The sequence below is a fragment of the Ambystoma mexicanum genome, chromosome 2p (assembly GCF_040938575.1).
Source record: "Ambystoma mexicanum isolate Mex_15411 chromosome 2p, UKY_AmexF1_1, whole genome shotgun sequence".
NCBI classification, from domain to species: Eukaryota; Metazoa; Chordata; class Amphibia; order Caudata; family Ambystomatidae; genus Ambystoma; species Ambystoma mexicanum.
The window spans coordinates 725,939,778-725,952,419 of NC_090923.1; the positions used below are offsets into that span (position 1 = coordinate 725,939,778).

At 49.0% G+C, this 12,642-nt stretch overlaps 1 protein-coding gene across 9 annotated transcripts in view; it reads right to left on the reverse strand.

Annotated features, from left to right (window-relative positions):
• BICRA (BRD4 interacting chromatin remodeling complex associated protein) overlaps positions 1-12,642 on the reverse strand; it is a 1,420,469-nt gene that overhangs the window by 897,534 nt on the left and 510,293 nt on the right. Inside the window, exon 4 of one of the 9 annotated variants that reach the window (XM_069644333.1) lies at positions 9,132-9,254. The exons of the other annotated variants lie outside the window; for them this stretch is intronic. Within the exon in view, the coding sequence (XP_069500434.1) occupies positions 9,132-9,183 (52 nt within the window). The 5' untranslated portion in view covers positions 9,184-9,254. The remainder of the gene's footprint in view (positions 1-9,131; positions 9,255-12,642) is intronic. 9 annotated transcript variants of the gene reach the window in all.

A 12,642-nucleotide genomic window follows, 5' to 3' on the forward strand; every position in this document is an offset into this window, starting at 1 on the left:
GAGTTTTTATGGTCTGATAACTATCTTTCTTTATTTTGGTCAGTAGTAAAACGCGACGTAAGCCAGTGCCTAAAGCTATACAGGAGTTTCAATTGTGCGATGAAGTGGGAGTTTTTGTAGATTGGAAAGGTTCACTGGAACGGTGACCTAGGGAATGAGATAGCATCACTAACAAAGTGAAATCATTCACCCAGACTTCCTCATATCGCGGGGAATATTCATGCGAGCCATGTACAAATCAAGAGTTAAGGTTAAGTTATTGCTATTAAAGAATTCTGTTTCAATCCCAAGGTTTAACCATGTGCTGATGTCATGACCTACTACAGACTAAGTGCAAGAAGAGGTGTGTTATGAATGTAATTTGAAGATGATTAAGCTAAAACTGGCCAATGAAAATATAGGAATTGGTAAAAGATGGGATTTCTTTGAAAACACCCTTTATCTGCAATCCTTTTTGTCTTAGCCTTAGAACCCTTGCAACAAAACAGCTGATCTAATTCTTATCTACAAGACAAAACCATTGGTGGTGCAGAGGTTAAGGTGTCCGCATTAGCGGAGGATATTCTTTTGTACCTTTCAAATTTTAAATCTTCTACTGAAAAATTACTTCAGATGGTCAAACATTACTCATTATTTCCTGATTATGAGGTTAATGCTAATACATCTGAAGTCCTTCCTCTTATCAATATGTGGTCTTAGATTGATTTTGATTATCTTGGCATAGCCAGGAATAGTAAACATCTAGACTACCTTGGGGTTTTGGTTTCCAAAGATATTCAAATAAAATGATGCATGTTAATATTCCCAGGTTTTTTTTTTTTTTTTAAATCAACCTGGTCTTCTGAAATTTCTCTGTAGTGGCAAGAACCCAGGCATCATTTTGAACAACAAAATTACCCGTATAAGGAAGGAATTTACTTCACAAGAGTTTCACAAATATCTTGCGTTCGAGCTGAGACAGTTATTTAAATATGCAATTTATCCCAACAAACAGGTTTACCCACATCTGTGGTGTGCATTTTAAAGAGCCTTACTTAAACCCTTCACAATTTCACACTTTTTGAATTGTATGGATGGACCCCTTACTAAACTTCTCTGTACTAGCTTGTGTTAAAACAAGCTTTTCCTCAATATAATTTGGTACTGGATACTCCTGCAAAAATTGTCCTTTGTTTGAACAGGCATTGGAGGGAGAGTTTGAGGGACAGGGGGCCCCCCAGAACTGACAAGGGGAAGCCTGGGAGCAAAAAAATAACCTTGCGGGTGCAGTCTTTGAGACCCGAAATATGCAGAGGATTTCAACATTACTGCTTTATAGCATTCCGTAAACATGTGAGCAGTCCAGACCTCAGGTTTCCTTCCAGTTAAATAATCTACAATCTCCTGGAGATCTTATTATCCAATCTGAAAGAATTTGTGATTTTATTTTCTGCAAAATTATAGTAGTTCATTTGCCGGAAATAATTCCTGGCAATGACAGCATCTTAACAATTACATTTCTCTGCAAAGGAGCCTTTAAGGGATGTGTAAGTAGACAGAATAACATAAGTGCTTTCTTTCCCAGTTTCTGTGAATACCATCCTGCTCTTCCACTCAGAATGTTGAGCTAGCCGGCCTCAGAGCAATTTTACAGTTGGGCATCCTCAGAATAGCAGTGGTCATTGACCCGTCAATATGTCCACTCTGGGACAGTACATAACACCTTGAAACGAAAGGGCTGTGGCTCCGGGCAAAAGTTACATTTGGTGTGGTTTAAATCTCCGTCTGCTTTCTTCCTCTACCAAGATCACAGACATCTGCATTCTTGCCCAAACAATCTCTGGAACCCCCTTGAACAAAAAGAGATCTGTGCAAAGGTTTGGCCTGAGTGAACTAGAATGTACTTCTTTATTAGATGAGAACGTTATGATAGATTGTGCCTCGCCATGCCATATTAGGTGAGGTTATGTCATGTCATATTTGCAAAGAAAAATATATTTTAAAAACAGCATTCATGCGTTTGCTTAAGGGGCCAGAGAGCCTCTGCATATGAGCCTTACCGGAGCCTGTAGGCTGCCTAGAGAATTGGCCTTCTTAAGTGCTGTGCATTATTTTACAACCTCAATGCAAATTTAATTCTATCATGTTGTATTCTAGTGGCTTATATACCAGATCACGATCTGTTGGTCAGGTTATATTATGTGAGAATTCATCATGCCATTTTGCATAAATGTGATGCACAAGGGCCTACAAGCAGTCTCAAGGGGCAATTTGGCACAAGGGCCTACAAGCAGTCTCAAGGGGCAATTTGGCTTCCAAAAAACACCCAAGAAAAACAAGGAGGAGCAACACTTAGTTTATTTTTAAAAAAGAATTTAAAAAAAGGAGTGCCATTAATGCCCAAAGTAGATCTGAAAATTAAGTACATCAATGACTTTTAGGCCCTACCCCACCAAGCTGGTACCTATATTCACAATTTGATATTAGATTGGGTGGAGTATAGCTGCATTGGTCACCGAGAAATGAATAGAGCCCCTAGTCACTGAACAAAATTACAGAGACCATGTATGTACCCCGGACCAGAAGCGCTACACCAACAAATATTACTTCAGATAGTTGAAACATTGAAAATCAACATCACAGCAACACGTCTAAATATTGTTAGTCATTGTTTAATAATGGTATGGCGACAAGTGTTTCGACCTCTCCTTGACGCCTTCAGGGCTACAATACCAATACACAATCCTTAACATCAAATATTAAAAACCATATCAAATCAATTTCACACATTACCAAAGAAGGAACAAGTTACTTACCTGTAACTGTTGTTCTCCAGCATGGGTCTGGCATGGATTCACATGCTCATGAATATTCCCCGTCGTCAGGCTGGGAATCCTCGGTAAAGAAAAAAAATCAGCATCAGTTTCGTTTCTGATCTGTCTTTCTTAGTAGTAACCAATCACTGGTCTCTGGGTCATACTGCCCCCAGCCAATGACTGCCCTCTCCCTCAGGCCCTCCCCTGGCAGCCATCCTCAGATTTGGTAGCACATAAAGTGGCAGTAGGACCAAGTGAAGAGCCGCAGAGGGGAAGGAGGGAGGGTTTGCATGTGAATCCATGCCAGACCCATGCTGGAGAACACAACAGTTACAGGTAAGTAACTTGTTCCTTCTCCAGCATGGGGTCTGGCATGGATTCACATGCTGATGAATATAAGAATACATAGCAGTACACACATGCACAACCAAGGGAGGTGGCAAGGCTCAACATTAAGCATCTCTTACCTCCTCAACAGGCCCACCCTCAAGCGAACAGGTTGCACAGCACTGCTTGGCCAACCCTGGACTCCCCCCTGGAATCCCGGTCGACACAGTAGAATCTCGTGAAGGTGTGTGTCAACCTCCACGTAGCAGCCCTGCAGATATCCAGCAGGGGCACACCAGATAGGAGCGCTGTGGTAACAGCGATTGCTCTGGTCGAATGGGCTCTCGGACGGCTGGGCAACGGTCGGTTTGCCAACCGGTGACAGTGCATGATGCAGCCGGAGAGCCATCTGGAAATGGAAGCCTTCGAGAGAGCCTTCCCTTGGTTCACAGGTCCAAAGTTCACAAACAGCTGTGATGTCTTCCGAAAACTCTTTGTGCGGTCCACGTAGAACTTCAGCTCTCTAGCTACATCCAGCGAGTGCAAAGTCCTCTCAGCCGGCGACTAAGGCGATGGGAAGAAAACTGGTAACACCAAGGGCTCATTGAGGTGGAAGCCAGACGGCACCTTGAGCATGAAGGAGGGGTGCGTACTCAGCACTACCCTCGTCTTGTGGAAATCCAAGTACGGACGCTTGCAGGAGAGGGCCTGGATTTCTCCCACTCGTCGTGCGGAGGTGATGGCCACAAGAAAAGCTGTCTTCCACGATAGGTACTTCAACTGGGCCGAATGCAGGGGCTCGAATGGCGGCCCCATGAACCTGCTTAGCACCACGTTGAGCTCCCACGCCGGGCCCGTAGCCTTCACCGGCGGGAATGAACGAACAGTCCATTCATAAACTCCTTCACCAGGCGATGGGGCCACAGAGATGATCACCCAGGAGTTCTAGTGTAGCGGGAAATCGCAGCTAGATGTATCTTGATGGAGGCATGAGCAAGCCCCGCCTTGGCCAGCGATAGCAGGTACGGCAGCACTCTCGGGGCCGTAATCCGTAGGGGGTTAATCTTCTGTGCGCAGCACCAGGCAGAGAGCCTCTTCCATTTGTGTCCGTAGCACTTGAGAGTTGAGGACGCCCTGGCCTTTGCAAGCACCTCCTTGCAGTCCGCCGGGATATCGTACCCTCCATACTCTAGTGCTGCAGGAGCCAGGCCTGCAAGTTCTGCGACCCCGGGTCGTGATGGAGGATGGCGACTCGTTCTCTGGAGAGAAGATATGCATCCGTCGACAGTTTGACTGGGGGGGGACGCTGACAAGTCCAGATGGACCGGGAACCAGGTCTGCCTCGGCCACGCCGGTGCAACGAGGATCATCCTGCACCGGGACCTCTTGAGTTGGTTGATGAGTCGCAGCAGCAACGGCGGGAACGCATACAGGAACAGGCAGTCCCAGGGGAACGCGAAAGCATAGCACATGCTCCTCGGCTGGGGAAACCTGCTGGCGAACCTCTGGCACTTGGAGTTTGTCGCCGTCCCGAACAGGTCGATCTGGGGTTTGCCCCATCGTTGGAAGAGTCTATCCGCTTGATCCTGACGCAGCTCCCACTCGTGGCACGAGCACAGCTCCTTGCTGAGTGAGTCGGCAATGGTGTTATTTATTCCTGCCAGATGGAAGGGCACCAGAAACATCCCCTGGGCGACGGGCAAGTGCCACAGATCCTGAGTCTCCTTGGATAGGGTTGGGGATCTGGTGCCTCCCTGCTTCCGGATGTAGAACATTGTGGTGGTGTTGTCGGTGATTACCCTCACCACCTTGCCCTTGAGGGATGGAAGGAACGACCCGAGGGCCCAGAACACGGCTCAGAGCTCCAGGATGTTGATGTGGAGTGACCGCTCATCTGGGAGCCAAAGGCCTCTTGCGTGGAGATCTGCGGTGTGCGCTCCCCATGCCTCCACGGAGGCGTCCATCGTCACCGTCTCCTGATGTGCCGGGGTCTGAAAGTCGGTGCCCGCCGTGAGATGCGCGCGGGTGCCCCAACACCGAATCGCTTGGTGGAAGGCCTCGTTGAGCGGTATACTGTCTTCGAAGCTTCCCGCCGCTTGTATCCAACGGGCGTCGAGGAACTCTTGTAGAGGACACATCCACAGCCTGCACAGGCAAACCAGGTAGATGCATGAGGACATCATGCCGAGCAGGGACTTCATGGATCTCACCCTGGCCATGTCCGTGGCCAGCAGGCGCTGCACCTTGCCCATGATGGCCTTCGTCTTCTCTTCCGACGGAGAAGCCAATCGCGCCACTGTGTCCAGTTTGGCTCCCAGAAACAGTGCGACCTGCGACGGAACCAGGCGGGATTTTTAGTAGATGGAGAATCCCAGATCCGTGAGCAGTTGGACGGTCTTCGCTGTGTGTTCGACTGCGAGTACTCTTGTCCTTGCACGGATGAGCCAATCGTCCAGGTAGGGGTAAACGTGGATCCCCCGCAGGCGCTTGGTGAATAGCCTGGGCGCCCACTTCAAACCGAATGAAAGGGCCTTGAACTGGTAGTGCCATCCCTGGACCAGGAATCTGAGAAACATTAGATGTCCTTTTAGAATGGGGATGTGAAAGTAAGCATCCTCCGAATCCAACGACGACAGGAAGTCGCCCTCCTCCAGCTGTCCCAGCTCGTGCTGGAGGGTGACCATTCGGAACTTTTTGGCCTTGATGTACTTGTTTAACCGACGCAGGTCCAGGATCGGTCGCCAACTGCCTGTCTTCTTTCTGATGCAGAAGTATCGCAAGTACACTCCGGAGCCCCGGAGCCTCTTTGGGACGAGCTTGATGGCTCCTTTCTTTAGCATCGCCCTTACTTCCAACAACAGTTGAGGAATGTGGTTCTCCTTCTTGGCCACGGGAGGAATGCGGGGGCACTTCTTTAGAAATTCGAGAGTACCCAACGGTCCTCCTGACTTGCCTCGTCCTCTATAGGCCTCTTGCGACGAGGAGCGAGCCGCCTGGCGGTACGTTCAGGAGCCACCGCCAAATCCTTTGGAGGCACCTTGCTTGCCTCCAGAGTTCCGAAAGGGCGGCCGTCCTTGCTGCAAAACTCCCAAGGCCCAAGCCGTCTCCGTGTCGGTCTTGATGGCCTGCAGAGATTCATCTACTGTCTTTCCAAAGAGGCTGTTCCCATCGAAGGGCATGTCCAAAACTTTGGTTTGCACATCCTGACGGAAAATCAGTAGCTTTGAGCCACCCCCGTCGCCGAAGGCAAACACCGTTGCCCAACTGGCTGAAACCAGTGTCAGCAATTTCCGTGGCCACCGTTATGGCATGGTCCAACGCCACCTCACCTTCCTGCAAGATCTCCAGGGCCTCAGCCCTCTTGTCGTCCGGGAGGCAGTCCAGCAGGTGAGAGATCTTAAACGACAACTCCCTGTCGTAGCGGGGCACAATCGCTAGGGCGTTGGCCGCCTAAATTGTCGTCACCGCCGACGAGATGACTCATCGTCCCATGGTGTCCAGTTTCTTCCCCTCACCGTCCGGTGGGGAGGTCGAAGCTGAAGCCGTCACCCCCGCCGCTTTCTTCTTGGCCGCCGCCGAGACGACCGAATCTGGGGTCAGCTGCGCCCTAAGGCACAAAGGGGCGGAATCCGGAACGGGGTAGTTATTCCCATACCGGTCCCTCTTGGCGGGCGTCGTGGACGGGTTCAGGAGAGACAGCCCTTCGTCCCAGATGTTGCCAAGTAACGGGACCGAGAGGACCGCCTTCCTCTTGGCCTCACGCCATTGATAGAGGAAGCCTTCCTTCTTCTGTTCTTCGGGGCAGAGCTGGAAAAGCTTGGATGCCCTGGCAATCGTGGCGTGTAAAGAGCCAAATTCGTAGGGCGGGGAGGCCGGAGGGGGTGGTGATGGCAGGCCCATCTCGTCGTCACCATCGTCGTCATCCGTCCCCGCCATGGCCGTATCCATTCCCGTTTCCTCCCTAGGATCATGGGAAGGCGATGAAGGCTGAGGGCCGCAAAGGCTGGAAGGGCGGGGGTGGATGAACTCTCCTCCGCTTGCCTGGAGGGCTTCCCGACGGTCCTGGTTCTGCTGGGTTGTCCGTCGGGGGTAAGGGTAACCTCGTCCTTATCTCCATATATGGAGCACCACGTCCTTATCTCCATTGATGGCTTGGATTGCCATCAAGATGGCCCCCGAGTTGTCCTGAGGCTTGGGCTGCGACGGTTGGGGGCGGAGTTCTTTTTCACGGGCTCATCGGTGCCACTGTTGGTCTCTTCGTCCGCCTCATCGGGGTTCCTCCCGTGGGAACGGACCTCATTGAACCTCTTGCTGAGGACCTTCACGACTCCATCCAGCTCCTCTTCAGAGGCTGAATCTGTGTCCGTGATGGCCACCGCCCCCTCCCCTCTTTTTTCACCGGGGTTCTCACAAGGGTCTCATCGATGGGCTGAAACGAGGATTCACTCCACGATGGCAGGGAAACTCTGGGCCCTGAGGTCGCTTCCACTGGGGTAGCCTCCACAGGCTTCGCCAGGGCCGTCGCGACTCCCTCGATAGAGGCCTTAGCCGGGTGAATCAAGGCCTTCACCACCTTGGGCGCGCTTGAGGCCTTCACCTTGGGGGGAGGGTCACCACCTCACTCCCCCTCGGCTGACTCCTTCGAGATCGACCGGTGCCTCTCCAGAAGCTTACCCGGGTTCTCGGATTTTCTCTTCCCCAAGCCAGAGCGTTGGCACGTGGTTGATGGCGTCTGCGAAAGTGGCCCTGCCTGGCAGCCGAGGAGCCCGACCCTTCGGCGCTTCCGGTGCCAGCAGACCTGCAGTGCTTTGCCTTCTGTTGGGCCCCCATCACCAGGGCGCCCTCATAGGACGTAGAGGACCTCTCGGACGACTTCTTCTCACCTGCTGGGCCTTTCTCCAGCCAGCTGGTGAGGCAGATCCGACGATCCCTAATAGTCCGTTCCGACAAGTTCTTGCAAAACGCACAGTCCTTGTCCACATGCGTTTTGTCTTCGTGAAGGCAGTAGAGACATCTCAAATGCTCATCCTCCTTGAAAACATTCTGTAATCTGCATCCAGGGCAGTTCCTGAGCAGCTTGGATCCGGGCGTCGAGCTTCCCTTGTCCTGGGCCATGTCCACGAGGTAGGCCTCAGATCTTCTGGAATCCTCCAAGAAGCGTAACTCTAGGAAACTTCGCCCTGTAGGAGTGTAGAAAATTCCAAAACGGGTCCCTGTTGATCGGATGTAGACACGGTGGAGCTTGAGGCTCGATTGACCAAAAAAAATTAAACTCTTTGAAAAAACGCAAAACGCAGTAAAGGCTCGAGAGCTATAGCACGAGGACTCCCAACACTTGAACGTGCGGTAAAAATCTGAGGATGGCTGCCAGGGAGGGGCTTAGGGAGAGGGCAGTATGACCCAGAGACCAGTGATTGGTACTACTAAGAAAGACAGATCAGAAACAAAACTGATACTGATTTTTTTCTTTACCGAGGATTCCCAGCCTGACGACGGGGAATATTCATGAGCATTGTGAATCCATGCCAGACCCCATGCTGGAGAATAAGATTTCCATATTTTTCAAAAATTCCTCAGATGGGTAAAATATCAGATGCCAGCATGGGTTGCATAAGAAAACAAGAGGAGACACAGAATAGACTGTTATACATGTGTATCCCCTACAACATTTTTGGACCCTTCACCTTCCACCTGTCCTGTGTGTTCACCACAACTAGGTATTAGTGCATGCATGTCTTAAAAGGTTAAGTCCCACACCTCATAACATAAATTTACAGGTACCCAAAACACCTACCTCACAAATCACAGACCAATTATTCATGACTGCTTCTCAATTCCAACGGTATTCTTAATCTGTACAGTTTTTCAACCTCACTGCAAGGGAAAAATCCCAAGGTACTCCTGAAACCTTAGGGTCCAAATTCTAATTACATTGTCATTCTGTCGAGCACCCCCTCAAAAAAGAAAGCACCCTATTAAGCACCATAAAATAAATAGTTGAACCTTTACCTTTGTGTGTCAAACCGGTCGGAAATCTCCCTGCTGGCTTCCATACAACCATAAGCTCACGATGTCAATGTTTGAACTGTTCCCCAATACCGGCAACACAATCCAGTTGCGTCATCTTTACACCTGATATTTGTAACACATAGCAGTTATTTCCCTGAACACCTAATGAGGACTTTTTTACAAGCATAAGCCATGAACCCTACAAGCACTGTATTGCTAATACTTAGTTAAACATGACAAAATATATCCAGACTGACACAAACATGCACCCTAACTCCCCCCACATGCTTGTCCAAACAAATCTGGTTTATATGGCTATTTATCACATGACATACAGAATGTAGTCTCATATGAATTTCTTTTGAGCAAAAAGCCCAATGGCACGACCTTCGGCAATCCGCACGAACGACACAGCGGTTTCCGATGGTAGCAGAAGCCCGTCCGTGAATGACTGTTTACATATCCTGTTGCCATGATGCTGCGACACGTGGCCGTCATGACTTGCCTAAAGTGCCACATCCTCCATACTATACGTGATATGTTTGTAAACAATAGCCCATGGAACTATACAGTGCTCTTACTTCGCCAACTTAAAACCGTACGTACCTTGTATATTCCCTGAAACTCATTTACTTAGGTTACACTCCAGCTGTACTTTGAGCACACATACTTCAATAGCCGACTTGCCTCTAAATGCCTTACACCCATTTTATTCCTTTCTCTCCCTTACGCCACTATTCATAACCTTCATTAGGCATGTAAGCTGGTAAGCACCACACCCCTGTTTTGATTTAAGATGTGCATGTCGCCCTCTATTAACAAGACATGGTAACTGTAGCTCCTGCAGGTCTGCGTTCCTGTTCCCAGGAAAGACACCGCCACCTCTTCCAGCTGCCGAGCACCCAGGAAACCTCTCGCATTTCCTGGCACCTCCACGGTAAATCCGGCTCATGCAGCATTACTTTCCTTCTCTGCTGGCAAGCTCCTCTGCTTCGCCACACCAGCTCGTGCCAACAGCACATGCACACCTATGCTGGAGAGCAGATGTCTTTACCTGAACCCCTCAAGCTTCTTGCACTTCTTGAAACCCTCAACCTCCCTCTCATTGTGTGGTTGCCATATTAAAATGGTGAAAACACCTGTGTGTGGAACAAACTAGCATGATCATTGTGCTTAAGGCTCGTTACCTTGCATCAACTCCATCATCATCTTCTCAGTACCAAGGTGGTTGTGGAAATTGGAATCAATTGATGTCACTTGATGCATGGTATGTGAAGCGTCTATCAATGATTCCATGTGAAGGATCATTTCTATTATGAAAGGGAATTATAACTGAAAAAGGTCTTCTTGGAGTTTGGTTCCTCATGTCATAGATGGGAGTTTGTCCTCAAGGGGATTGGAAAACGGTCTCTTCATTTTCCCTAAAGGGGGAACAGATGCATGGTAACAGGCCATCAGGGTATGGGGCATAAGGGGTCTACCTCATGGGTAAATGGGGGCTACTGCGTCTCATCCAATGAACCCATGACATCTCCCCGGTAGTTGTCTCCTTCCATGTAATCCTCCCTCATATAGCCGCCTCAAGGGTCAGGTCAGGTAGCGTCTGCTGTCCCGATGCCACATGGGAGGAGGTCACCACCGGGGAATCCGTGAAGACTCCATTGGATTCATCAGTCCCACACAAAATTCAGTTCAGCAGTCACTGGCTGAGCAAACCTCTCTGCACCTGAAAACGTACAGTGCTGGGCAAATATAATGTCTCCAAACTGGTAATTTCTGCTAGAAATGGACAAGTCTCTTAAATTTTCAAATGCAACATAAAGCTCTTAATTTATATATGTTCAGCCACAGTCTGCCGAAGAGCCATTGACCCCACAGGGCTCTGAGGACATAATGTCAGTAGGTGGTATGCAAATATAAATATAAAGGAGACAAATGCAACTTCAACCATTTACTATAATTCTTTTTTCATTTCAATCATCACTTTAATCTAGTTTTTGCCATTCCAACCATACTAACTCACAAATGTTTCATACAATAGCACCTCTAGGAATGGTTGAGACCTACATGCAAATCTTTTGATTTTTGTATCCATAGTGTGGCAAAAACGAGAAATTATCTGGGTCCAGAAATCCAAACCTTTAGTGCAATATTGTCATAAGAGTAGGGCAGTGCAAAGCAGGAATTCTAACTCTTGTCATTGCAGCATAGATGGGTTGTGTGATGAAGCCAAGTTGGGCAGAGTATCCTGCAGCGCTCCCGTTCCCAATACTAAAAAGACCATTTTGTATGAAATAATCTGAAAACTTATTAGGCAACGGATACAGGGGCACCCTTTTTCTGTGCACACAACTAGAGACATCGGGCCAAAAAAGCAGCAAAGGATGAAGGACTTTACACAAGTGAAGCCGGCTGCATGACAGGCCACCGGCGAACAGAGCAGGTATTAACACTCGCTCCAAGCGAAATTCTCGCAGCTAAAGTAAACCATGAAGGAATTAAACTGTATTTGATGCGGAAGAGCAAGCTGAAAAACAGGCTTATGGGAAATATTCTGAATCAGGGGATAGGATCACAACCCTTAAGCAGCAGGTGAGGTGCTGGTCATCAGCGACGCAATAGGCAAAGGTGCAGGTAGAGGATCGAAAGAGCGTGCAATGAGGAGCAGATACCTTAGCCTCAGCTACCGGAAAGTTCTGCTAAAGGAGCCATGGAATTCTTCATTGAGAGCCAGATTAGGGAATTGCTGCCAGATGCTTCTCTCAAAATTATTTATATTAGAGAGGACTCTCAGAGCACTGGGCCTGTGTCCACATCTGAGGAGCCCACAAAAATACATAATATCAAACATGCTCAAATACTGCAACATAGATAATATATTGCAAGCAGAAGCGGGACACAACTATTACATACAACAGCTTCCTAATACCTCACACACATGGCACAGAACCTTGCAAAGAATTCACACAAATGAAGGTGGGTGGTGTAGTATGGGGATGAGATTGGATGAGTGGGGGAAGGCAGAGATGAACCAGAATGGATTGCTCAGGATTTATAGGTGTGGGGTAAGGTGGATTGGGGCGCGGCAGGAAATGTAGCGGTGGGGTGAAGTGTAGATGGATTGTGGTAGAGTGGTATGAGATGGGTGGGAGTAGGGATATAGATTTGTATGGTACAGAGGAGTTGGGTAGGGTCAGAGTTGAGAGGAGTGGGGAAGGGTGAGTGGGGGTTCAGTGGTGTAGCACAGGGATGAACAGGTGTAGGGGTAGAGAGGCAGTCAGGCAGGTTAGAATGGGGGTTTAGATATGTGGAGTGGGGGTTTGGCTGTGCGGAGTGGAGGTGTGGGGTTGTGAAATGATGGGTTGGTCTGGTGAGCGAAAAGGTGATGCAGTGGTGTGAAATGATGTGGGGTGGAATAGTTGGGGGTGTGGAGTGTGGCATAGAGTGGCAATGTGAATCAGTAGAGTGGCGATGTGGATGTGTGGGGTGGTGGTGATGTGGAGTAGAGAAT